Genomic DNA, 24,993 nt, shown 5'->3' with positions numbered 1-24,993 from the left:
CAGGGATGTGAGCCATAGGGCCGATAACGTTTGGTGTAGTTGGGTGTGTGCAGTATTGGAGTACTGTTGTTCTCTGCCAGACTTGTGGTGGGGCCAGCCTGCGGGCAGAGCTGCTCTCTGCGGGTACTCACAGTGTGCGTGGGTATGTGGGACTTCCAGTGAGGAGAAAATGCAGTGTGAGCCAGAAGGATTTGACTCCAAAGGCTGGAAGTGAGTTTCCTTCCCCCTTGAGCAGATAGCCCAGCCTTGCTGTTGGAGCAGAGGTGGTGGGCTGTACTAAACCCCAGCCTGCTACAGAAACAATTAGCCAGACGGTAGGGCTGAAACTCATTTGTTTGTGCCTTAATTCCGCATAGAGGTTACCTATGTGCGCTTCCTAACCAGTGCTCGAGTACTCTGGGAGCTGCACGCTGCGGCTCAGCGAGCCTGGGGTGCCGCCGGCAGGTACGGATGTTGCAGCGCGCAGCGAGGTGCGGGGCTTCAGCTGGCGGTAGGTACAGGGAGAGGGCGAGGGGTGCGGCCCGAGGGAGGAGCGGGAAGGGGCTGCCGCTACTCGCGGGAGCCTTCGAACACTTTGCTGGCGAGAAGCCTCCCGTTAGGCAGCCTCGTGTCCCTGGGCTGCCCTGGATGCCTCCCTTTCAGGAGCCTGTATTTAAACGCAGCATAGCTGGGCGTGCTGGGGGCGGTTCTTGGGGCCGCTTCTCGGCTCGCGGCGCTGGGCGGTCCGTCCCGCCCGGTCCCGGGGCCGCTGCGGATGCGGTAAGTGGGGAGCGGAGCGCTGTTGTGGGTGACTCGGGGGCTCTTCCTCAGCCGCCCATGAAGTGTGGCAGAGCCGCTTTCCTTTGGCCGCAGTTTGTGCTTGTAGCCTCCAGGTGTTAGGAGTAGTAGAGACGGGATAAAACAGCAGCGAGAGATGGCTGTGTGTCGTTTCAGAGCTCTTTAGTTGCGGCTTTCAGGAATATCTGTGGCTTAAGGGCAGTTTGTCGCTACTCCGTGCTGTGCGGCGCTGGGGCTGTGCTGAGGCTGCAGGGTTGAGGAGTGAAGGAACTGACGGTGCCTTGTCACAGAGCGGCGGTTTGTGTCTGCTAAGAAATTCAGTCCTTGAAAGATGCGTGGTCGTGTGCGTGCACCCACCAGCCCCGAGGCCGAGAAAGCCGTGCTCACGTGTGCCCTGTGGTGTTGGTTCTGTCAGTACTGGTCGGTGTCATACAGTGCCCAGCAGCGCTGGGGAGCTGCTACTGGGTTGCCCTGGGCTGAAAGCTGTCTCCATGTGAAGTGGTCCAGGTGCTTCAGGGAGAGCCCAAACGATGACCTCTGTCTGGGAACCCCCCTGTCCCACCCGAATTACTCCATTCCTCTTGCAGGGCACTTTGAGCTCCCACAGTGTCGTGTGGCAGTAAGTTGCACAATTAGAGTATGTGTGACAGTTTGCTTCATTTTATCTGCCTTCCTGTGTGTTCACTTGCTGCTCCTTGGGCCTTGCATCCTGACAGTGAGCTCTGTGTGTGCCATCATACAGTACTTTTCCTAGGAAGTTCTAGCAGCCCAAGTGTCATCTCAAAAATGCTAATTGCAGGGTGACTATTTTAAAGGTACTATTTTGACTCTCACGTCATTGTAGCTAGTTCAGAACTCCTTACTATGTAGGAACAAGCAGGACTGCTCAGTGAATACATCTAAATGCAGCATAGGGTTTAAAAGAAGAGAAGTAGTTTTCTGAAGGACAAAACTACATTGTCGTTCCAGATGTTGCTGTACCAGTGTAGCTTTACTGGGGCTTTGCTCCCATAGGGGGTAGACAGAAAAAGCAATTTATCGTATAGTACCCAGGATCTCACTTAAAACTTCATAGGGCATCTTTTGTTAAGTTCTTAGGAGCTAACTAGAAATTAACAGAAACCAAAAATCAAATGATGATTTTAATAGACTTTAGAACAGAGTGTACAAGTATAAAACACTGGTTTTGTATTTCAAAAGTTGCAGGAAGATAGCCGGTCATTTTAAACAGTCTTCTACAAAACATATGCCAGTAGATTACATAAAAGACACTATATACAATATAAAAGAGCAGAAAACAATCCTCACTGTAAAAATAATTTAAAACAAAGTATTTCAATTTAAAATATCTCCTATAGCACAAACTAATACATTGTAACATGCAAGTGAAAACTAAACATATTGCATTCTTTAGTGTAGCCAAATAAGAGCTGTATTAAATTTGGACAATGAGACAACATGCCAACATTTTTAGATGAATACAGAAAGCTGTTCTTAAATATTCATTAAGTGATGTATCTTATGTTCAAAGAACAGCTACTATACATCTCCAAAATGTAATAAATATTAAAGCAAAGTATATGAATAATCTACATCATAGAGTTCATATGGGCCAATGTCGAAAAAGTGGTTTATATAAAAAATGCTGACTCATTTACTACTGCACTGTGCAATTTTACAAAATAATTCTAAAGGCTTGGAAACAATCCGCACTTGAAAATTTGCAACATCCAGTTTTAAGGCAGCTTAGCACTTTAATACGCAATGTGATAATTGGAATTGCTGCTTTGCTTCTAAGATGCACGTTGGAGCTAGCAAGTGGAAAGTCACATTCCCCAGCTGGGACATCACTCAAAGCAGCACATCTCCAGGTGAGGTGATTAATCTGTATTTCACCCACACAGCAATAGCAGCACAGGCTGTTGCTCTCTGAGCAAGTTTCTTCTGATTCTGTTACCTCTTAAGTATTACAGGAAGAGATTTGGTTTCCGTGTCTTCTCTTGTGCTGGTAGGAACATTATTGTGTACTCAGCCAAGCCTCTGTGTTGCAGCCTTGGCAACTGATCAAATACTATTGTTAATGCAAGCTGCACTATATTTGACATTTTGTATACAACATGAAAAACTTCTACCATCGGGAATCCATTTTGTTTAAAATACTGGTGTTCCAGTATTATCATTGCTAAGGAGCCAATGTCAACATAGCTTCATGTCCACAGGAAGTATTAAGCTCAGTAACTGAAGCATTTTCACAGCACTTCTTATCAGTCTAAAAAAGATTAGGATTTTTCAAGTGCTTACTGTCTTGTTTCCATTTTTAACTATCTACTCACATTTACGTATGTCTCAAACATACAACCTAACTGTTAAAGCAAAAAATTAGCTGCCAGTCAGTCTTAGAAAATGCCAGTGTTTAATGATAGGCTATGCGAGAACGAAAGGTTTAGCAGAAGCGTAAAAATTTTAAATAAACCAAACTGTTACAAAGCAAGAAGTGTGATAATACCATTCTTTGGTCTAAATTAGCTGTTCCCTTTATATTAGTTTAACATTCCAATGGCTTTTTCAAAACTGTTTAAAAATAATATAAGCTGAAATTTATTATGCAAAATAGGTATTATATACATGGATGCCTGATCAGACAGATGACTTAAAAGTGAACATAGTAATAATTGCTTAGATATTCCTAGTACCTTAAAAAAAAAAAAAAAGTTAGTGTTGAGTGTGCAGTAAGAGAATTTTATTGAAAAAGGTAAAAAACTAAGCATGAAAATCTGTTTCAGTTGTTTATAAACACCACATCCTTATGGTTTCCTTGCTCTAAATCCAGACGTAAACATTCGTCCTGACATGCCAAAGCTCCTAATGCTGGTGGAAAATTCCTGTAACCAGTGATCGCTTTACAACTTGTTGCTTGTTGGATGATCGTTCCCCGCGGCTTCATTTGTGTAAGCTGATTCATCAGCTGCATCTTGTTCAACCCCATCTTCCCCAAATGCAGCTTCCTCTTCCCTTTCCGGAGCATCCTCATCCTCTATGCCATTGTAAAACTCTTCAATCTCGCTCTCGTCCTCCACATCTAAGCTCTGACTGCGACACGAGCCGCTCTCGCTACTACTCCCACAAGAGCTAGAAGATATCAGATCGTCTTCAGAATCTGAGTATACCTCAGCTCCGTGGAAAATATAGCGATTTGGTGGTAAAAACAGATACTGAGTACCTGAAACAGAATTTAGCAAGTCAGTATCACAGAATGGTTGGGGTAGGAGGGGAGATCTGGAGGTCACTTGGTTCAATGCCCCTGCTCAAGCAGGGGCAACTAGAGCAGGGTGCCCAGCAGAAACAAAAAGCTGAAATTATTCAGACAAGATCTTGCAGACTTCTGGTTAAAAAGTACCTGCACAGATGCATTTTCAAAAGTTAAGCTAACATGACAAATTACACTAGAAATTTCTACTCCAATGTGGTGTTAGGAGCACCATTTAACAAATGCTTTACTGGGAAGCTAAACGTTCCCTCTCCTCCCTCCCTCTGATGTAGCGTTTAAACTCTAATGTTTAGAGCTTTTTGTTGATAAATGTTGTATTCACAGCAAGAATGCGGTGTATTGGTTGTACCACAGAATTGGAACCCACCACACAGAGTACTTGACTTTGCTTTAGGGAAGTTGTAACTTTCTGGTTCTCCATCCTCACTGACTTTCTAGCACAATTACTTGTTCCATCAATTAACAGACTGCACACGGAAGGCTTCTTTGGGAAGTCTGATGTTTCATGTGGAATGTGCCTGGCTCCAACCGTGTGATTTGCTTTTCAAATCTTTTTGTGACTTTGTCCCTCAGTTCTACAAAATGGTTGTCTGACTGAGCTGGGACACGGTGCTTTAAAATCCCAAGATCAGTACAATTTTACTGGAAATTCATTAGAAAAATGTAAGAAAGGCGGGTTTATTTTTGCTACTTGCTTCTGCCTTTTAAACTCTCATCTTTCTAGGGAATTTCTAATCGTAGAATGGCTTGGGTTGAAAAGGACCACAGTGATCATCTAGTTTCTACCCCCTGCTATGTGAGAGGCTGGAGATTCATGATCCTTGAGATCCCTTCCAACCCTGGCCATTCTGTGACTCTACGTGCAGGGTCACCAACCAGCAGACCAGGCTGCCCAGAGCCACATCCAGCCTGGCCTTGAAAGCCTCCAGGGATGGGGCATCCACAGCCTCCTTGGGCAACCTGTTCCAGTGCATCACCAGCCTCTGTATGAAAAACTTCCTCCTAATATCTAACCTAAACCTCCCCTGTCTCAGTTTAAAACTATTCAGTAATCACTGATTATAAAATCTATTCTGAATTACAGAAAGTTTTCCTATTGGCTTCTTCAGAAGAAATAAACTCTGCATGACAATGAAAAACGTAGATACTTTTCTGAGCAGAAATAACCACCAAAAAACACTGATTCCCTCAAGGGCAACTTATTTATTGCTTTAAAGTAAGTCTAGAATAAACACTGAAGTGCAAGAGAATGAAATAAGTTAACACTTACCATCCAACCTTTTGCTAATCTGTTCTTTTGCAGATCTATTTACCCAGCACTTCTTCACTATTTCATTTTTTTCTTTGCTTTCTCCATTGTTGGTTCCATTTTCCTTCATTGTTTCAGAGTTCATTAATTCACTAGTAGTATTTTCAGGGTTTTCAGAGGATGCTTGTGTGTCTTGAAGCTTTTCCTCGGTGCAGGTCCCTTTATTTTCAGAGGCAGGATCACAGTTTTCTACCTTACATTCAGCTGCATGTTCTGAGGGCACCACTGAAGTATCTGGTGGAGTCATTTGTTGTGGTGAACCAGAGTCTTCAGAAATGTTTAAGGGTGTAGGTGGTAGCTCAGATGAGTGCATTTCGAGCTCTTTGTGCATTCGCGGAGGCTTTTCTGTTATTTCTGAAAGTTTTACTGAGTTGTAGCAAAGTTTTGTATATTCACTACCTAGCCTTTGACATAATTCATTAATAATAACGTCACAGTCTCCAAGAAGCTCCACATCAAAGTGTAGATGAGGCAGAGGTTCCCTATTAATTAAGATCTGAGGCACTTCATGGGGGATGGAACCTAAACATAGAAAAGACAGTTTGAAGACAGGCATTTTGGTTTTATTTTTTGCCAAAGATCTGCCAAAAAAACCTTCATTTCTGAGAGATGTCTTCAGACAGATCTGGAATACAAGTAACTCTTAAATGTAATAAAGGTGAAGTGGCAGTGTGAGGTGCCATGGCTGTGTAGTCTATCTAGATTTCCCTGTTTCTTGCAGTAAAAGGTGTTTTTCTATAGAAGTGCTGGATGTGGCACTGTCCCCCGTGAGCAGCAGGTGGTTGGTGCAGGCCTTTCTCAGGCTTGCATGTTAAAAAAGTACGAGTTAAGTTGTGCACTTAATATTAACTTGCAATTGTATTTTCTCAGCCCTTCTAAAGGACTTATTTAGTAATAGCACAGCTGGTTTTTCTTATCACTTTTAAGAACTAAGGATCCAAATGGTCATACACTATCTAATGCCCACTCTGTATCATTTAGCATACAGTACTGACTTCAATTACTGCTCAGACATTTGATGTAGCTGTTCCATTTTTTTGATACTACGTTTATCTTTCAAAAGACAATTACTTTCACAGAATCACAGAATTGTAGGGGTTGGAAGGGACCTCTAGAGATCATCGAGTCCAACCCCCCTGTCAAAGCAGGTTCCCTACAGCAGGTCACACAGGTAGGCATCCAGGCAGGTCTTGAACATCTCCAGAGAAGGAGACTCCACCACCTCCCTGGGCAGCCTGTTCCAGTGCTCCGTCGCCCTCACTGTAAAGAAGTTCTTGCGCACATTTGTGCAGAACTTCTTATGCTGCAGTTTCCAGCCATTTCCCCTTGTCCTGTCTCCACTCACCACTGAAAAGAGTCCGGCCTCGCCATTCTGCCCCCCACACCTTAGATATTTATAGACCTGGATCAGGTCCCCTCTCAGTCTTCTTTTCTCAAGGCTGAACAGACCCAGTTCACTCAGCCTTTCCTCATAGGGGAGATGCTCCAGGCCCTTCACCATCTTCGTGGCCCTCCGCTGGACTCTTTCCAAGAGATCCCTGTCTTTTTTGTACTGGGGAGCCCAGAACTGGACGCAGTACTCCAGATGAGGCCTCACCAGGGCAGAGTAGAGGGGAGGATCACCTCCTTTGACCTGCTGGCCACGCTCTTTTTAATGCACCCCAGTAAGCCATTGGCCTTTTTGGCCACAAGGGCACACTGCTGGCTCATGGCCAACCTGTCATCCACCAGGACACCCAGGTCCCTCTCCGCAGAGCTCCTCTCCAGCAGCTCATCCCCCAACCTGTACTGGTGCATGCAATTATTCCTCCCCAGATGCAAGACTCTACACTTGCTTTTGTTGAACCTCATCCGGTTTTTTTCTGCCCAGCTCTCCAGCCTGTCCAGGTCTTGCTGAATGGCAGCACGGCCTTCAGGCGTGTCAGCCAATCCTCCCAACTTCGTATCATCAGCAAACTTGCTGAGGATGGCCACGATCCCCTTATCAAGGTCATTGATGAAGATGTTGAACAAGACCGGACTAAATCTTAGAATTCCAAAAGCATATTATGAACATAAAGTTTAACTTTTAGCAAAGTAGTTCTATGGATTATAAATTCATAACTTTGATATCTCTACTCTGCCTTGGGCATAGAAAAAGCACTCAGAACTGGAACTCTTAACTGAGAATTTTAATTTCATCCAATTTTTTTGAAAGAAGAAATTTCCAGTCAGTCACTTACTTGGAATCAATGCTACTGGTCTTACTTTCAGTGAAGACCCAATGACGATAAGGAGATCAACTTCATTTTTGTCATACTTCATGGCACGATGGAACTGCTCAGGTAAGTTCTCTCCGAAGAACACTATGTCAGGCTTCATGATAGCAAGTGGTTCATCAGGCGGACAGCGAGGACATCTAGGAACTACCTGCATAGAACAGCGTATATCACTATTGTGGCTGCAACCTCAAAAGCCTCAGATTTTAGCAATTCAGAGTGACTTACTCTGGCATGAGACAAGTTTCAGTGACGTTTCCTCATTTTTTTTCTGTGGATGTACATCTGAATACATTTCTTACTCTAGTCTGCACACAGAACTACAGTGGGAATGAAGGAGTCCTTTTACACCAGAATGGAGAAACAATGAAAGTCTACACCTCTGCTCTTAGCTAGCAACTAAGCCAGAGTCTAGATGTCACACTCAACACTGATGCGTAATCACCTCCTAGTGGAGAGGAATATAATTTTTTGGTATAATCAGAACAAAAGCTTCGGTTTTGCTATCAGTTTCCATTACTCAATCTGCTGTACCCCTTCCTACTCAAACGTTACGTTATAGAGCGCTACCTCTCTGCTTTTTCTTGGTTGCATAAAGTGTGTAGCAGGTGTCCAGCAAAAAGCATACAGAAAAAGAACATGGAAAGATCTTTTGTCTGGTCTCCATTGTAAAATTTCAAATTCCTCCACTAACAGAGCAAAAGTAGATGCTAGTTATGTTTGTGGAGAAGCAGAGTCCTTTTCCTTGTGAAACCACAGGGTTTTTTGACCTCTTTCAATGTAACACTTTTTCAGGGAGAAGAAAAGCAAACAGGTGGATGATGCAAGAATAGACAGACAGGACTTTACTACTGAGCAAATTATTTTCTCAGCTGTAGTCTCCAAAGTAAAATACCCCAGAATAAATCCAAGGAGCCAAACATAGCTGCAGTCCTATAGCAGTAATGACAAGCAAACTAGTGCTTTGTAAAAGCGTGAAGTGATGTATGAGACCTATTATTATAGGAAAATGTAAAAAAACAAAAAAACAAAAAACACAAATGTGTAACTGCTGTTTTTTTTTATGACTGTTGTAGGACCAAAGACAACGCTTTCCCTAGGAGAAAGCATCACAGGTAAAAGGCTGCTTCTATGGTGCGAAAGAACCTTTTCCAAAATTCAAGTCTTTGAATAATGTAATCTTATATTTCTACTAGGGAGATTTCTTCAAAGAAAGAAGTGATACAGCACAAGAACTAGAAAGTGGTATAGGGAAAATCTTCATCACCTTATCCAGGGCAAGGAGTTAACAGCCCAACCAACTAAATAATCCCCCAAAACAGAGTAGGGGAAAAAAAAAACCACAAGACCTTGAGCTTTTTTCCTTGGATCTTTAGATATTAGAAAGAAAGCTAACAACACACCAACATCTGGAACTTTTCTGATGCTTTTTACCCTGCGAATTCTTCTGCCGAAGGAAGTAATGCATGTGCATTTTAAATTGGAAGATCTAGGAAATAAATTTGTTTGTTCTGTATTAGGAAGGAAGCAAACATCTCTAACTTCTGATTTAGTTTAAAAAGACACTGATAGTAATTGTTTCCATCATCTCCCACAGGAAGTCCAATACCGTTATTAAATGGATCTGCGTACAGCAACTGCTGTCCCTGTCCAAATCACATGAGTTTCTGTAAAGGGGCCCACAAATAGGTTTCAGCACTACACTACTCACCAGCTCCTTTGCTAATCCTCAGAAAGGTCATCAGTAAGGGGGAGATCTATTCCAAGAGCTGAAATTGATACCAAGAAGTTAAGGCTAGATAGCTGGCCGCTCAGCTGCCTAGGATCCTCCCTCCCTCCATGGGCAGCACAGCCCAGAACCACACCACCTCTGCTGCTGTATTTGTCTCATGAAAGAGAATGAGAATTCCTCATTAGCTGTGGATGTATCAAAAACAAGATCAGTAAAGATTGTGTCGATTTAAGAACATCCAAGAACAGGTGCATGTTTCTGTGGGCCTTTCATCCTAAATCTGAGATGCCTTTGCTGTTTCTTGAAACTGCTTAAAGTAGTCAAAAGTACAGTGAAATTGGCATTTTTGAAAATAATCAAAAACAGTTTTACTCAGAAGTGTTTTTTTTTCTGTGGGATTTATAGACACTGCCTCATCTTGTGTAGCAGGATGTCTGTGTACAGCAACCTAGAAATGGAATCGTGCTGCAGGTAAGTAGCATGCTGCCTTGGAGCTGGCAAAAAAAAAAAACACAAAACAGTGAGGAACTGGTGGTTTTTTAAGTATCCATCTCTGGTATGCTGAAAGGGAATCCTGCCAGGAAGATGCTAAATAGACTTATTTTGTTGTGAAGCACTTCAAACTGTCAAAGGAAGGAGCAGAGCAAAGGAAAGCTAATCTCTTCTATGGAAAACAGGACCTGGGGTCACATATAACTGAACTTCCAAGCAGTGGAGGACAGCAGAGAATACAGCTTCCTATTGGGACTAACTCCCCAGACCATTTCTAGAAAACAGCTGTTGGAATTTGGCAGTGTTTTATTTCGTAAGTACAGAACCAGTTTCTTTTGATAACTAAGAAATTAATTCATTCTGGAGAACAACAGAAAAACCAACTGCATGGCACTGATTTTTGAAGCAGAGATAACGATGGTAAATTGAACTTTTTTTTTTTTTTTGAAGGATACTCTTTGTTCCAATGGTGCTATTTCCTGTTATATATATGTAGATACACACCAGCAATACATACAATACACAGCAATAACTGTATTCATTTTGTGAAATAACAGTATTACAGCTACAGCCTGCTCTGGAAAAATATACCTGTCTAAAGTCTTGGAACTGCTGAGTCATGGCCTGAACCACTGACTGAGCACCTGGGGGAAGGAAAGGACCCGGTCAGCCCTGGGAGCACAGGTGAAGGCAATTCAGCTGTGTGACCAGAAGGGGTGGAGCCTGGCTGCACCTCTCCTAGCCCTCACTTAAGGGCTGACTGCCACCAAGGAGGATCTTTCTGGAGATCTCTCCTTTGTGGGGTTTTCTTGTGAGCCTGAATCTTCAGATAGAGGTGAGCATCCTTTTTTTGTAACATCTTCTCATTGCGCATAGCTGGAACTGGTGCTGCTGCCTGTACAGCACTGTAAGATTAGGACTGATAGATTGAATGTTTCTTTCCTGATCAACCACCTCTTTGTTCAGAAGTACTGTTGTGCAGGCTTCTCTTCCCATCCCTATGCTCCCACTACTGGCCATAAGCAGGGACATGCCGTTAGGGCACAAGTTCAGTTCAACATACGAAAGTGCTGACTGAAGTGTCGTTAGAAGGAATACTTCCACTAACAATCAAAACAGAAAACTACACCATGCTTAGGAACGTGTTTAGAAGGAAAAGAAAAACAAAGCCCAATTCCCAACTAACTTGCTTTAAAGATAAAGAAGCAGCAACATTGTAAGGTACAATTCTCAACAATAACGTGCATAGAGTAGAACAGACCTCGTAGGTACTCAATATTACAAAGTATCTTCTGATATTCACACTTCATAAAACTTGAAGTCAAACACCGAATTCAGTGACAGCCTTTCATAAAATATGTCAGACGTAATGCTTCAAAGATGTTTCTCTATGTTTCTCATTTAAATTTTAATTGTGGAGTCAAGTATTTATTGAAAAACACGCAAATACAGAAAAACAGTGCCTTTTCATTTGTATAGACAACATTTTTATCAGGTAATTGTCTGTCAAAAGACATAGAAGAAAAGCAAAGCGGGTCTGATTAAGGCAAAGGTTATTCTACTCTGATGGAGCAGAACTAATTTTGGGCTTGGTCATGAATCACTTCATATCCAAATGTGAGGAATTCAGAACATAAAATAGTCTGGCAGTTCTTGAAAGTGCTAATCAGTCATCTCACTTATCCTACATGCTCAGAGGCTGCTTTATATTAGCACTTTTCTCCATGCATCATCTACAATTTCAACATTTTGAATGCAGGTAAATGCTTTAAGAGCAACCGATGTTATAAATAGCTAGAAATACTTTCACAGTGTGACTCAGAGCTCAGATTACCCTAAGGCAGGTATAAATCCAACTTTTACTTACCATGTTGATTTCTGCTCTTCTGAGAACTGCCATTAGAAATAGACTCCAATGGTTTTGGTTTCTACTTCTTTCACTTTACCTTATTTTTACAGTGTAGTACCTGAGTACGTTTTTTAAATACAAGAGCAAATGCTAAAATAGATAGATAGGCATGTAGGAAACAAGGAAAGGTTTTTTTTTTTAATCATATGCCTTTTAAAAATGCAGACCTTTTAAGCAATGCTTTGTTTTGTTATCAAGTTGCTTATTAGAAAGCTGCAGTGATTTAAAGTAAGTTTTTACCTGATTGAAAATATCTCCTCGAACAACTTCACAATCAACTTTGTATTTACAGATCAGGCAGGAAGCTGTCGCAAAGGAACCTGGGGGGGAGGGGGGGAAAAATATGATAGAAGTGAGGACTTTCAGATTTGGTCTTTTTGCCAAAGATGTTATGAGACGAAGACTGTTAAATAGCAGTGCTAACCAACCAACCAAACAAAACAAAAACAAAACAAAAACCACCAAAAGAAGTCATTAAAAAGTAATTTAAAAATTAAGAGGAGATTCCTGTGGTACTAAAGCTAGTTGTAGATGTTAGCCAGGAGAAATTCTGTTTTAGGAGGAGAATATATTGAATGTATGAAAACACTAAATCCATCGGATCATTCCCCTACTTTCCATCTTTACACAATTAATAGAACTGGTGTCAGCCCTGCCTCATCAGCAGCAGGACAGGAACCCACACCAATCTCAGCTGGCTTTCAAAGAGCAAAGTAACTATGAAACGCATTAAGTAATGAAAATGCATTAACTAGGACTACAATTATAGGCAACTGAGCCGCAGTATCTTCCTCTCAGTAACTGTCAATAGTTACAGCTATATTGTTTCCATTAGAGTAGCACTCTGAACTTGGTATTCAGCTTGGCTACTGTGTTCTTTGTTTGGCAACATTGTGTAAAATTGCTCTCCGGAGCTCTTGCGGCCCTGTTCTAACACAGCTGAGGTGATGCCTGACATCTGGCAGAGCACTCCTGTCTTCATTGTCTGAAGGCAAACCTTATCTGTTGGCTAACACATGTTAACAGTGGAAAACGAGAGTGGCCTTTTGGTGCATACGTTTACCTGTCAAGGCCTTGCACCCGTGCAAGGAGTACTGCTAGAAGTTGACAGAACGTTGAAGAGTGAAGTAAGGAATTGTCAGATTTGTCCCAGCTATGAAACAAGGCTTAAAAAAATAATCTGGGGATCTCTGACCTTGCAGTGGAATATGTCAAGCTCTCACAGCTAGACAACAAACGGACACCCTTAAATAACTACTTTCAGCTTCGCTTTAACCACTACCATTAGACAATTAGCTAGCATTAAGCAGAGTAACTCTAGTGTGGATAGTTAGTGGGCTCAAAATAACCTTTGCTAACTTCCAAAAGCCTCAGAAACCAATTAAAAAATATTTTTTTTTATTTGAAAATAAACTGATACAGCATATACACTAAAGCTGGTCTGAAATCTAATTACTGTATCATGCAACTGAAAAAAAAACCAACACTTGTGTGTGTGCAAAAACACAGCTAAAAAAGAATTTTGTGCTAAATACCTAATTAGGAATGACATCCAAAAGAAAACGCATTATATGCTGAATACATATGAAAACTAGAGTGAGATTTGAGTTATTCTGTGGGGTGGATTCTATTCTGTTCTCTTTGGTTACTGTGACAGAGCATTGCATTTACTCTCTCTAAATGAAGAAGATTGACAAATCCACCATTGAGTTAAGCTCTGTAGATGAGGAAGATGAGTCTGATCCCTGGAAAAGTGGAACTCTGTAAGAAAGCTGTAATCAGTGGGCAGATTGCCATCTCTGGTACCAGGCTGCCATTGCCACACTGCTAACAGCTGAGACAAAAGAAGAACGGGGTATCACTTAATCCAAAGATCACTTGGCATATCGTGGTAACAGTACCAGCTTCAACAGTGGCTCTGTTACAGGCAAAAGGAACCACTGCTTCCCTAGCTCGATGTTAGGATTGTTGGGAAAGCATCTAGTGATACTTCCTTCTTTCCTGATATTTGTTCCTGCCCCTTGCTAGGGCAGCAGCCCTGTGTATTCTTAATGGGAGACCAAGGGTTATTGCTCTTAACTCAGAGGTTAACTTCTTCAGTTCCAGTTCTGGACACCAGCGTTGGCAGGTCTCACAAACATTGCTTTTAAGCAATTTATTTGATAAAAGAACTCTAGAACCTTAGAACTCTAAGCCTTCTTTCCTTAAAAACATATCCTTGGCCTTTCAACTTGACATTTGCAAGTCTTTGGAAATGGTAAGCACATCAAACAATTACCTAAGAGGTTCCATTTAATTTGGCATAATAATTAGAGAATGTTTGGCACCAAAATGTAACAAAATGATGTTAATTTCAACAACTGGGTAATCCACAATAAGATGTAGCTGAGGTAAGCCTCGGAAGTGACAGGTATTCTAAGTAATCAGCAGCTAAATCTATTTCGTTATCAGACAATTTCCACACTGTGTTCTCATGCATGATTATCAAGTACCACCAATTACAGAACAAAGGCTAAGGTCTAAGCTTGCCACTGATGCACAAAGACCACCGCTTAGCATGCCTTACTTATGAAAATAGTATTTCTGCTACAAACACTTTTGCTTTAAATGCTTGAACTAACTCAGAAAAAAAGAAAGAAAGGGGGGAAAGAAGGGCAACATTTTCAAGTTGTAAAGTACAGTCATGTAAGCAGCAGGGGCTCCTGAAATAGACGTGCCTTGGCCAAGCTTATCCTTGTCTGGTCCCTCATCTTCCCACTGATTTGGGGACACAGGTTTCCATTCAATCTCCTGTTACATTTAAGAAGCACGGTAGAACATACCAAGAAACATTTTTAAAAGGAACTCCAAACTTCACTAAATCTGTAAGTTCAAATTAAAGAAAGATTACTGCATTTCGTGAAATAACCCAAACATGAGAGCACTGGCTACAAATATGGAATCAGGTCTTACTGGATGCATCTCAAGAAAATGCTTCTCAGCCTCTCTCTGCAGTGTTTTCTTTAGTTATGCTATCAGTAATAATTTTACCTAGTATTCTAAACACCACTTTAAAAGCAGAATATTTGTTTCTGAGAAATACCAGTTTAAGGAAAATATCAATGCCACTAGCAATTACCTTGTCACATACATCAGTAAGTATTGTTCCTACGCATAAGAAATAAGAAAAGGGAAACTAAAATTACTGACCATGACACTGAATTATCCTTTGGATTCCTGCAACCTGTTCCAATGTGTCTATGTTCTGAGTATAGTTACGAAGCAATTTTCCTTCTTTATCCATCAAAGCTATGAACTTGTGGCAGAGAGATGGCTGGAATTGGCCTGGATAGATTTCCTATGGAATTCAAAAGTATATTAGAAAGTGTGTATGAATACACAGCATCTTTATTCCAAATGCAGCAATTATGTACTCATTCTTCGTAATCATTCCCTTTGCATTTTGCCCTTTCCTTTCAGTTCCAACTCTTCTTTCATCAGCTGAACTTCTCATACCAGGATGAACTGCTCATTGCAGTAGCTGGTACTTTGTTCTTCAGGCAGCACAAGAACAAGGTCTAGGTCGTCTCTGATTTTGAGAACTATAAAACATGAACAGTTTTCTTCCTCTTCTTCCTCAGTATTTTTATTAGAGACATTATTTTACTGCAGTCAGACAAAAAAAAAAAAATAATCATGAGGAACTTGGATTTTGGTCTTTTGGTTAAAGATGAGCAGTTTTTATTCATCAGCTGTATTGGCAGCCATTCCTGGGCTCTCATTAGCTACCAAACAGAAGTACAAATTGGACATAAAGCAGAAGGCAGGTAGCACTGAGACCAGCTTTGCCAATTTGTCCAGTTACAACAGCATTAAGGCAAAACCAAATGGCTTAGAAGAGCAATTCCCCTGGCCCAGACAGGTGCTCAGCATTTCTGCTAAATCAAGGAAGAGGAGGCAGGCATTTTTAAGGCATATATAGAAAGAAATGTGCACCCTTTTATGGAATGATTTGACATCTCCTCAGTGAATAAAGGAGCTTGGCAGAAGAAAAAACACTTCACGCAAAGAACCTCTGCCTAGAACTGACCAACCAGGCAGTACTCTAGTTGCTGTGTGACAAGGAGGCTAGAAGCAGCAGCACCCTCTTGCTCAGGAGCACCACTTAAGAAGAGAAGCTAGAATTCCAGGCCCTCTGCTCTCCTGTCACTCTTTTGCCACTGAACAGCAACTGCGCTGTACTCTCACCTGAGAAACCCACGCCTTTGTACAGAAAGTAAGCAAGAAGCAGGGGCTGCCGACCTTTACTAGTAGATACTGAAAGCTGAACCAAAAAGTTGAGCACAACAGTGAACCATTCACAACCAAAAGAGAATTTTTGAAAGTACTTGTTTTCACTCCAAATATTTCAAGTTGTTCTAATTTCTGAAGATTACGCAGGTCTTTGGATTTAAATTGTATCACCTAGATTCTGACTAGGCTGTTACACAATTACCAGCAGATGGTAATATGATCCTAAGAGACTTTGTATCTTAGTCTGAAAAAGCAAGACATGCTCTGCCACCACTAACCCTACAGATAAATATGGGATCCAGAGGATCCATCCTAATTATAGGAAATAAAGGACAGACTTCACACTGAACAAGTGGAAACAGGCACTTGTACAGAGGAATCAATGAAGCAGGAAGCAAAATGAGTTTAAAGCACTAACAGTGAGAAAAGTAAGACCGACTAGAGAACTAGAAATACACATCCAAACAGTGATAAAGGGCGGATCTCTTGGCACAGATGTAAGAAGAGACAGGAAATGAGGCAAAGCCAACAGTGCTCATTGAAAAGTACCTTGAAAATAGGGCAAAGCCCAGGTACAGTAACAGTGCCTTAAAATGTATGTACTAAAGTGAAAAATGAATTTCTGGGTCCAAGTATGTTGGCTGAGTAAATTAGCCACTGCTCTGACAGAGCAAATAGCTTTCAGAGTCACTATTGTGTTTCAGGGTTTTGTGTGGTTTTTGTTGTTGTTGTTGCTGCTGCTGTTGTTTGCTTTCAATACCAGATGAAATTAATGTCAGTAAAAAATATCAGCCAAATTAAATTTGAACTGCTCTGGTAAAATGTCCATGTAGGCAGTTGGTTCCCCTTCCCCTCCTCCTATATTAAAAAGTTAAAGTAATGTATATACTGATGGACACCAAAATATGTTAGAATTTGGATAGAGTGCTTTCAAGAAAGCCAAGCAACTCAGGAATGCATCCATGTTTCTTTTCCAAGCTCTGGATCAATAATAGAGCAGTAGTACAAACTGTGAGCAAAAGGAGGAAACAGCAAGTGCATGGATGGATTCTCAGGAGACCTTCCAGGTCCTGTAAAAATACTTCTTTGATTTATATTTCCTACTTGTCTCTGAGGCATTTTTAATTGATCTGCTTAGCATTGCAAATATCTCTCAGAAAACTGCTCCATCCTCCCTTTTAAGAAATGAACACAGAACACAGTCCCTACAAAAAAGACTTATTTTTTTTAAATGCAGATCCTCGTGTCAGCTACATCAAAATCTGAAACAGGATCAAACTTATCAGTGCATGAAACTGCTTCACTCCTCCTAACCATAAAGCGATGTGACCATGCAGAGTGACATGAAACAGCATGCTACAACACATCAAATTCAAATTTAGCTCTCCACATTACTTGTGTGCTTTCAAAAAGTTTCTCATTCTATTTTTCAGTGAATGTAACTGCAGCTAAGAATTTCAAAGACTTTTAAAATTATGACAAAATATTATTTATCCTCCCTTGAATTAGAGAACGGTTACATAGAGTGAACTTATAACAGGAACAGCCAAAGAAGGCTTCAAAAAGAATAAAATATTGCAAAGTCTTTTTAATAAGTTTAATACGTGGTTGCACACAATGACTAAAGTATCATCTTTGAGGATATAATAGTTTGCAAAGGCCTGCCAAGGGGAGAGTCATTATGCCACTGAATTAAGTGTCTCATTAAACACCATCTTGTTGAAAGCGAGACAGATACCCTTTTGTTAACACAGCTGTGCAAAATCTCATTTACGCATCTGAAGTCTTTTTATTTACTGACCAAGATAAGATCAATAGGAAAACCATACCTTTGCAAACTTAAAAAATGGCCTGGGATCCTTTCTGAAGTATTCTATATCAAACATTGCTTGAGGATCTGGAAGGTCTGGGAAGTCTACAGCAAGGCGTGCATAGATGCCGTCTCTTGATCTAAAGTCAGGTATTCCACAAGACACAGACACCTGAAATATATTTTTGCAATAAGCAATACTACGTACTGGGCTGTAACAGCTACTATGATAACAAGAGCTACAATGATACTGTTTGGGAAACCGTATCTCCATGTGCTCACATACACTGAGAACAAAACCAGGTTGTATTCTGTGTTGATTGAACCAATTTCCAAATCACAAGCAGGAGATACAGCACAGAAACACAACTTGATAACCTGGTCCAGAAAAGCTTCAGCACAATCCCAACAGGCAGTAACAGAACACGAGAACTTTTAGTACTGAAAGTCTTGTAAGAAGTGCACAAAGAGTTGTTCATTTTTTTGCTCCTTTAACATGCTAATGCAGTAACAAAATAGAATCTCACTTCTGATGATAAGACACCTCTGATAAACTAGCTGTGCCCTGCTCTAACAGTCAATAAGAGCTAATTTATTGTCCCACGCTACCCCAGAATGCTGTAACAAGAGGAGGGAGAACAGGCATAGCAATTACAGGAAGAACATTGGATAACAGAAAGAGCAGTGCTTTTCTGCAAAGCTGGTCTGAGTTGGATTAGCCATCTTTTCTGAATAGCGTTATACCTCTGTGTGCAACCCACTGAGGTAAATAATTACTGACTTTCATACTGTATCTCATACACAGGTGCAAAGCTGCAAATTCATGACAATTCAAGGTTTTGTTTAGTGAAAATGAGTACTCTTATCATCATAGTGTAGCACCTTAGACATAAAAGCCCGTCTACCAAAATTAAATTGTACTCTTACTAGAACCTAGCCCCTCCCCTTTTACTTCTTTTACTCCCTCTGGTTCCATTAGACGTTTTATGAAATTCACTGAGACTTAAAGTCATTGGCTCTGTAAAAAAAAAAAAAAAAAAAAAAAAAAACAAAAAAAACAAACTAGGATAGAAAATATTCTGGAATAGGTAGATGTGATTTTATTTCATAATTACTCTGCGTAGAAGCAATCATTTAAGAGTTTAAACGTCTAAGAATAGTTTCTTGTCAGAAGAGAGATGTTGTCATTTCCAGTTTAAGCTCCAGTCGTGCAGCGTGCATCATCTAGGACAGCTGTACCTCCTCTTCCCAATTATTTGCTTACAAATACTGCCACTGTCAGATGGTCCGTGTGCCATGAAGCTCTGGATAAGAATTAACCAACTCTATACCGTCACACTGTCATTGTGGCAATACGTACCCCAGCTCCTGTCAAGACCATGATTTTTTTGCACTCCTGTAACAGTTTCACTGCATCGTCAATAGTATTGATATCTTTTCGTTTTTTTCTTTTTGGCGGCTCCGAAAGAATGTTTATGACGATTTGCCACAGCGTCATATCGTCCAGTTCGGGTGGAGGGATCGTTTCTGGGAGCAGGTCTTTCAGAATTGTCCGTGGGTCTGTACCTAACATGAGATGCTGCTGAACAAAAGTGTAAGGACCTGAGAAAATTGAAAAACAAAACAGAAATTGGCTAAGACAAGTATAACCATCATTCCATCTATTAATGCTTGCTGCTTCATTTTATTAAAGCGGTTTCATTCCTTGCATCAAAAACCCCATATATCTTGGTCTACATTAGGAAATGATAGCATAGGGAGGGTTTTATGATTATTTTATGTTAACACACAGTGCATTTTTTGAAAAGTCAGAGTAGAAGTCACAGTTCATAGCAAGTTCTTCCTAGTCTTAAGTTTTTTTTGAAAATTGTTAGAAGAAATATCAATTATTTATCTTTATTAAATAAGTTTTATTTTATTAAAAATACACGTTTAGCAACAAGATCTTCACAATGTTTCTCCACTTAATGGCTTAATTGGTGTTTTTCCAATGTTTCGTAGGGTACACACATACATATGTATATTATAATGTATACTAAAGACAAATAGGGCCTACCAATCCAGAGGTTTTTTTATTGCTCTATTAGTCATCTAAAACTAATGACTTCAGAGATGATCATAGCCATCAATCTCTCCAGAAGCACTCAAGAATGGAACAGCAGAAGAAAAATATGTACATCTTAAGAAGCCACACTAAGAGGATCCAAACTAAAAGTAGCTACATTGCATAGAAAGACAACCATCACCAAATGCATTGACCTAAAAGGTACTGACAGTGAACCTGTAATGAGGAGATTGGTAAAGACTGGGTCAGGTTTTAAGTGGAGCACTGCGCTGCCATACTGTATTTTCTTGCCGCTATGCTTTATCAGTGCTGGCAATGCGATGGCTGTGGTTTATCACATTTATGTAAAAGACAAGACTTGAAGTCCCAGCCACGCTGGGCCCTGGAAGCCCATCCTACTCAAGTCACCAGTCACTCCAGCAGTGCACATCACTGAGTGAGGTGAAAGCTTTGCACCCAACACCTATGCTACAGACTGATCTGCAGACTAGTTAACACCCAAATGGTTGTGTGACATGGGACAGCGAGCCCTACAGATTAATATGGCTAAAATCATACAACAATGAGCTTCAACATCTTTAAAGTAAGAGTAATACTATGTAAATGGGTAAGAAATATGCAGTTTCATTTATTTAATTATTGAGCTTATGTATATACTATATATATATATGTATATAATATATATTAATATGGATTATGGCAGTATTTCTACAGAAAAACAAATCTGTTGACTATCCTTTCTTGAAAAACAGTTTAAAGATTCTTAAATATTATACAGGATACAGGAAATAATTACTGAAAAATAAATAATTGATATTTCTTCTAACAATTTTCAAAAAAACTTAAGACTAGGAAGAACTAAGCAAGTGTTTGCAAGAGGCAAGCAGCATCTGAGAGTAATTGCATAGGGTTCTACCTATACGTGGTCTTGGGGTCCAGTCACTAGAACTTGCATGTGAAGCTCTGTCATCTTCATCACTATCACAGGAGTGGAAACCATTGGCTATGATTTCATCGCTTAAAAGGAAGTTATCTGCAAGACAGCACAACAATGGAAGTTACAAAGCTTGAGCCAAGCAGCACAGTTAATGCATATTTAAATGCATCACAAAACCTAAAGTTGTAATTCATTGCATTCAACTTCAATCACATACAAATAGTCAGTTTCACCACTTAGTTGTTGTTGGTTTTGTTTTTTGTTTTTTTTTAAATTTTTTTTTAGCTTATTAGTACATTTTCAGGCCTCTGATTTACTGCAGAATTTCTGTGTTAATACTGGTATCAGTGGGCTGACGTTGACGTGAGGTTTTCACTGTATCAAGTGTTGGTTACTGAGGTTATCTGTACCTTCAAAAAGAGTGAAGCGTTTTTAGATTACCATTATTTTCTCCTATTTTCTCCTATGGTTCTCACTTCACTCAGCTCTTACTGTGAAATTGGGCAAAAATCAATGTCCCACAACTTACAGAACAATCTGCAATGGGGTTGTAAGAGCCCAGCATTTAAACACACGCACAAAGACACAGCTGGACAGAAATAGAGAATTTTGCTGTGCTGTTGCATCTGACTTGCAGTAGCTGGCCACATACACACGTACGGGGTATTTCATTTATGACAGAAAAACGTGCTACCTTGAACCACCTTCACTAAGTTTATCACCATTATACCTTGCAGATGGGTTTGCCTTTGAGCACTCTGCTTGTGGCTCTAAGCCAGAGTAACCCAATCTAACTTCATCACATGCCCAGAATAAGGACTGTGGAGAGGAATGGGATACTTGTTTCACGGCATGCGATACCAAGGTAACATTTAAGGTGAAAATCCGTGTTTTGTTCTGAGCAGTTTGTTACAATATGGGCTACTATTTTTTTTTTTTAAATTATCTTTTTATTAATAGGCACAGCACGTATATTAATTTGTTGAAAATCTATAAGCAAATGAAAATAAGTCTTAGTCTCTGGAGCGAAGAATCACCGCCATCACTTCCCAACACCAGTGAATGAACTCCTGTGCAGTACTGAAGCTAGGTCACCTCACCTTTACTCTTAAAGAAAAACATTTTTATTCAGAGGCTGCGTTGTCCAATTTGTTTAATTGATTGGATAAGTAAATTGCAGAAATGATTCTGATTAAATTGAAAAGAGTAGGAGGCCAGTCATTTGCTTTCTACGCTTGCTGCCTCCTGAGAGCACAGGTGCCCTTCTGACATTATGTCTTATTAAGATTTTACATATTTGAAGCATGACACTTCTGTTTTGTAACACATGAAGTCAGTGAGCATCTTACACAGAAAAACTTTAAGAATAAGAGAAACACACATCAGCACACTACGTTTTACTACAACAACCACTGTGTCTGCTACGTGAAGAGTCAAAGTCTGTGTCATTAAAGACTCATCACATACAGGTCACATCATCATAGATTTATAAAACGCGATAGCCTAAAGTAGCAGTTTAAATTGTAACACTCCCCAAGGAGTTGTCTTGATTCCTCAAAGGAATAAAAGGACTTCGTGCCAGAAATAGCCAATACAAACCAAAACATGCCTGAGGATTGGAGCAACTTGAGGAATAGCCTCCACATAAGGCGTTATAATTGAGATCACTTCCCAGGCAAAGCACAGTACCTTATACCTTTAAAGGACTTCCCAAAGCACTACCTTAAAAACCCCAAAGCCTCCCAGCCTGTCGGTCCCAACACAGCAGACCGAGCTCAGCGCCGGTACCGCCCAAGCCGTGCTGCAAACCCACCTGCAAAGCCAGCTCCCTGACGGCGCAGCACTTTGCGCTTCAGCTGCTGAAGCCTAAGACTAACTCGAGGCTCCCTAAAGAACCGGTCCGCACGACCGCTCCTGTCCCTTCCAGAAAAGTTTTCAGAAAGTAACCGCTGTCAGGAGACGGGGCTTACGGCTGTCATTTCTAATAGCGCGCCGCCGCCGCCACGGACGATCTCAGCAGCGAGCGCCGAGGCGATCTCGCCCCGAGGCCCGGCACGAATACCGCCGCCGTGATGAGCCCCGATCGGAGCGGGAGAGGCCCGGGGCACCGCGGCCGACGGCCGAGCGCGGCGCCTCCCTCGCCCCCCGCACGGCTCGAGCCGCGGCCGCCCCGTAGCGGGACGGGGGATGGGGTCGGGTCCTCACCGGGCTGCGGGGCCGGCGCTCCGGCCGCCCCGTTTGAACGCTGCGCCCGCTCGCAGCCAATGGCCGCCTCCGCCGCGTCTTCGCCGGGCGCCGCCTCCTCTCCCTCCCCCCGGCCCCGCTGCCGCGGCTGCGGAGGCGGCTCCGCCCGGGCCAGGCCCCGCTGCGCGGCCTTATTGTCCGCGCCGCTCCGGCCCTCCGTCGTCGCGCCGTCCTCCTCCCGCGCCCGGACGTCGCCATCGACGCTGACGGCCGCCGCCTCGCCTAGAGGTTCCGTCGCGGCGGCGGCGGGAGGCGGCTCCGCGCCCCGGTCCGGGCGGCGGGCGAGCGGCGCGCCCCGGCCGCATACGCCGTCTTCTGAGTTCGGGCGTTGGCGCTTGGGCGCGGGCTCGGCGCTCTCGCCCGCGGCGCCGGGGCCGCCGCCGTCGCGGGGCCGGAGGAGCGGAGCCTCCCCGTCCGCCATCTTGGAGAAGCAACCGCCGCCGCCGCCCCCCTCCCTCCTTCCCTCCCGCCCGGCGCAGCGCGCAGCAGCGCCGCCGCCGCGGCCCCCTCCCCCACCCCCAGGGAGCGATTTAAACCCGGCACGTGACCGCGCCGCCGCCCACGCGGGCGCCCGCCCCGCGGAGGCCGCAACAACAACAAACGGGGTCACGTGAGCGGGGAGGCGGAGGGGGAGCGCGGCTCTGGTCACGTGGCGGCCGGCGCCGGCTCGGCCCTCGCGCAGCCTGGCGTTCTGGTCACGTGGCTGCGCGCCGCCTGGGCCGCCACGGGGAGCGCTGCGGGGCCGGGGTGGAGTCGGTGCCTCGTTTCGCTCAGCCGGAACGGGCGGCCGTCTTCTTCTCCAGCGGTGGAGGCCCGCCCCGGTTCGTCGCGGGAGCGCGTTCCGCCGGCGGGGGTGTTGCTGGCAAATGGCGGTGCCGGTGCTGCGGAGGGGTGGAAAAACTCTGGGCTTCTTCGCAGCGTTCTCTAAGGCGGCTGTAAAACGCAGCGCTGACGAACAGTTGCTGCTCCCTGCCCCGGGCTGCGCTTAGCAAATGCACTTTGCTGGCCTCGCGAGCTCAGGCGTTTTCACGTTGCTCGTCCCTGACGGGACGCACAAAGCTCGTGGCTGAGTTGGTGAGGAGTCTTCTGCCGCGTTAATGGTAGACGCTGAACTGTGAGCCGTTTCTGCCCGAGCCACATACTTGGGTTTCCTTAGGCTGCCATCTCCCGCCCGAGGTTCCGCCCGGACAGAACTCCCCCGCTGTCCTGGCCGTACCGTTACCCACAGCCGCTGGTTCCCATCAGCGCTGGTGCTGCACGCACAAGTTAGCCGGGGCTGTTTGTTGGCCTGGGCCCTGCTGTTAGATGTTAAACTTCATGTTACCGTGAATTCGTTTTTTTCTTGTCTTGCCTTTCTTTTCTTTTGTGGGAGGGTATTAACTATGAGGGTAAGTGTGACTGGCACTTGCGTGTATCGTTAATGCATCTTGCAAGATGCAGTAGTGGATAGACACGTTATTTTCTTGTATTTGTAGACTTTCAGAGGGCAAAATGTTGCACTGGGCACAGTTCTAACACGATCAGTAGGGTTTTGCATAGTGTTTTTGTTTAGAAGTGAAATGAAAGAAACTGAGAGCAGCCCCCTGGAGGACATACGTGCTGCTCAGTTTCTTGTGCTTTGCAGAGTTCCAGTGGAAGTATCAGTGTGGAAGATATTCAAGAATGTTTATGTTTCTTTTGCTCGTACTTCTTGCTGTATAGATAGGCACAGAAACGTGTAATACAGTTGTGTTACACTTTCTCTTCTACAGCGATGAATTAAAACAACCTCTGGCAGCTGTGCGAAGTGGTGGCTGAATTGGCTTTACAGCATCCTCTCATTTGTTTAGTTCTGAGCTGATAGGAGTCAGAGTTTGCTTACAACAATAACAAAATCTGTTTTTTAAAAGAGAAATGTTGCCTGTCTCTTTTTGCACGTGC

General features: G+C 42.8%; 1 protein-coding gene across 1 annotated transcript; it reads right to left on the bottom strand.

Moving 5' to 3' along the window:
• Window positions 1-1,906: 1,906 nt before the first annotated feature.
• On the bottom strand, window positions 1,907-23,494 carry SIRT1 (sirtuin 1). Its single transcript, XM_042862856.1, has 9 exons — window positions 23,035-23,494; window positions 20,809-20,925; window positions 19,188-19,429; window positions 17,847-17,999; window positions 14,935-15,082; window positions 11,986-12,065; window positions 7,577-7,763; window positions 5,316-5,876; window positions 1,907-3,997 (listed from the first exon to the last, which is right to left on the bottom strand). The coding sequence occupies exons 1-9, from the start codon at window positions 23,492-23,494 to the stop codon at window positions 3,678-3,680; spliced, it is 2,268 nt and encodes a 755-aa protein (XP_042718790.1). The 3' UTR covers window positions 1,907-3,677.
• Between the last annotated feature and the right edge of the window lie 1,499 nt (window positions 23,495-24,993).

The sequence above is a fragment of the Lagopus leucura genome, unplaced genomic scaffold (genome assembly GCF_019238085.1).
Source record: "Lagopus leucura isolate 7727_CA_CO unplaced genomic scaffold, USGS_WTPT01 Super-Scaffold_739, whole genome shotgun sequence".
In the NCBI taxonomy this organism is placed as follows: domain Eukaryota; kingdom Metazoa; phylum Chordata; class Aves; order Galliformes; family Phasianidae; genus Lagopus; species Lagopus leucura.
The sequence above is the reverse complement of the archived record's forward strand: the minus strand, read 5'-3'. Positions and strand labels throughout refer to the sequence as shown.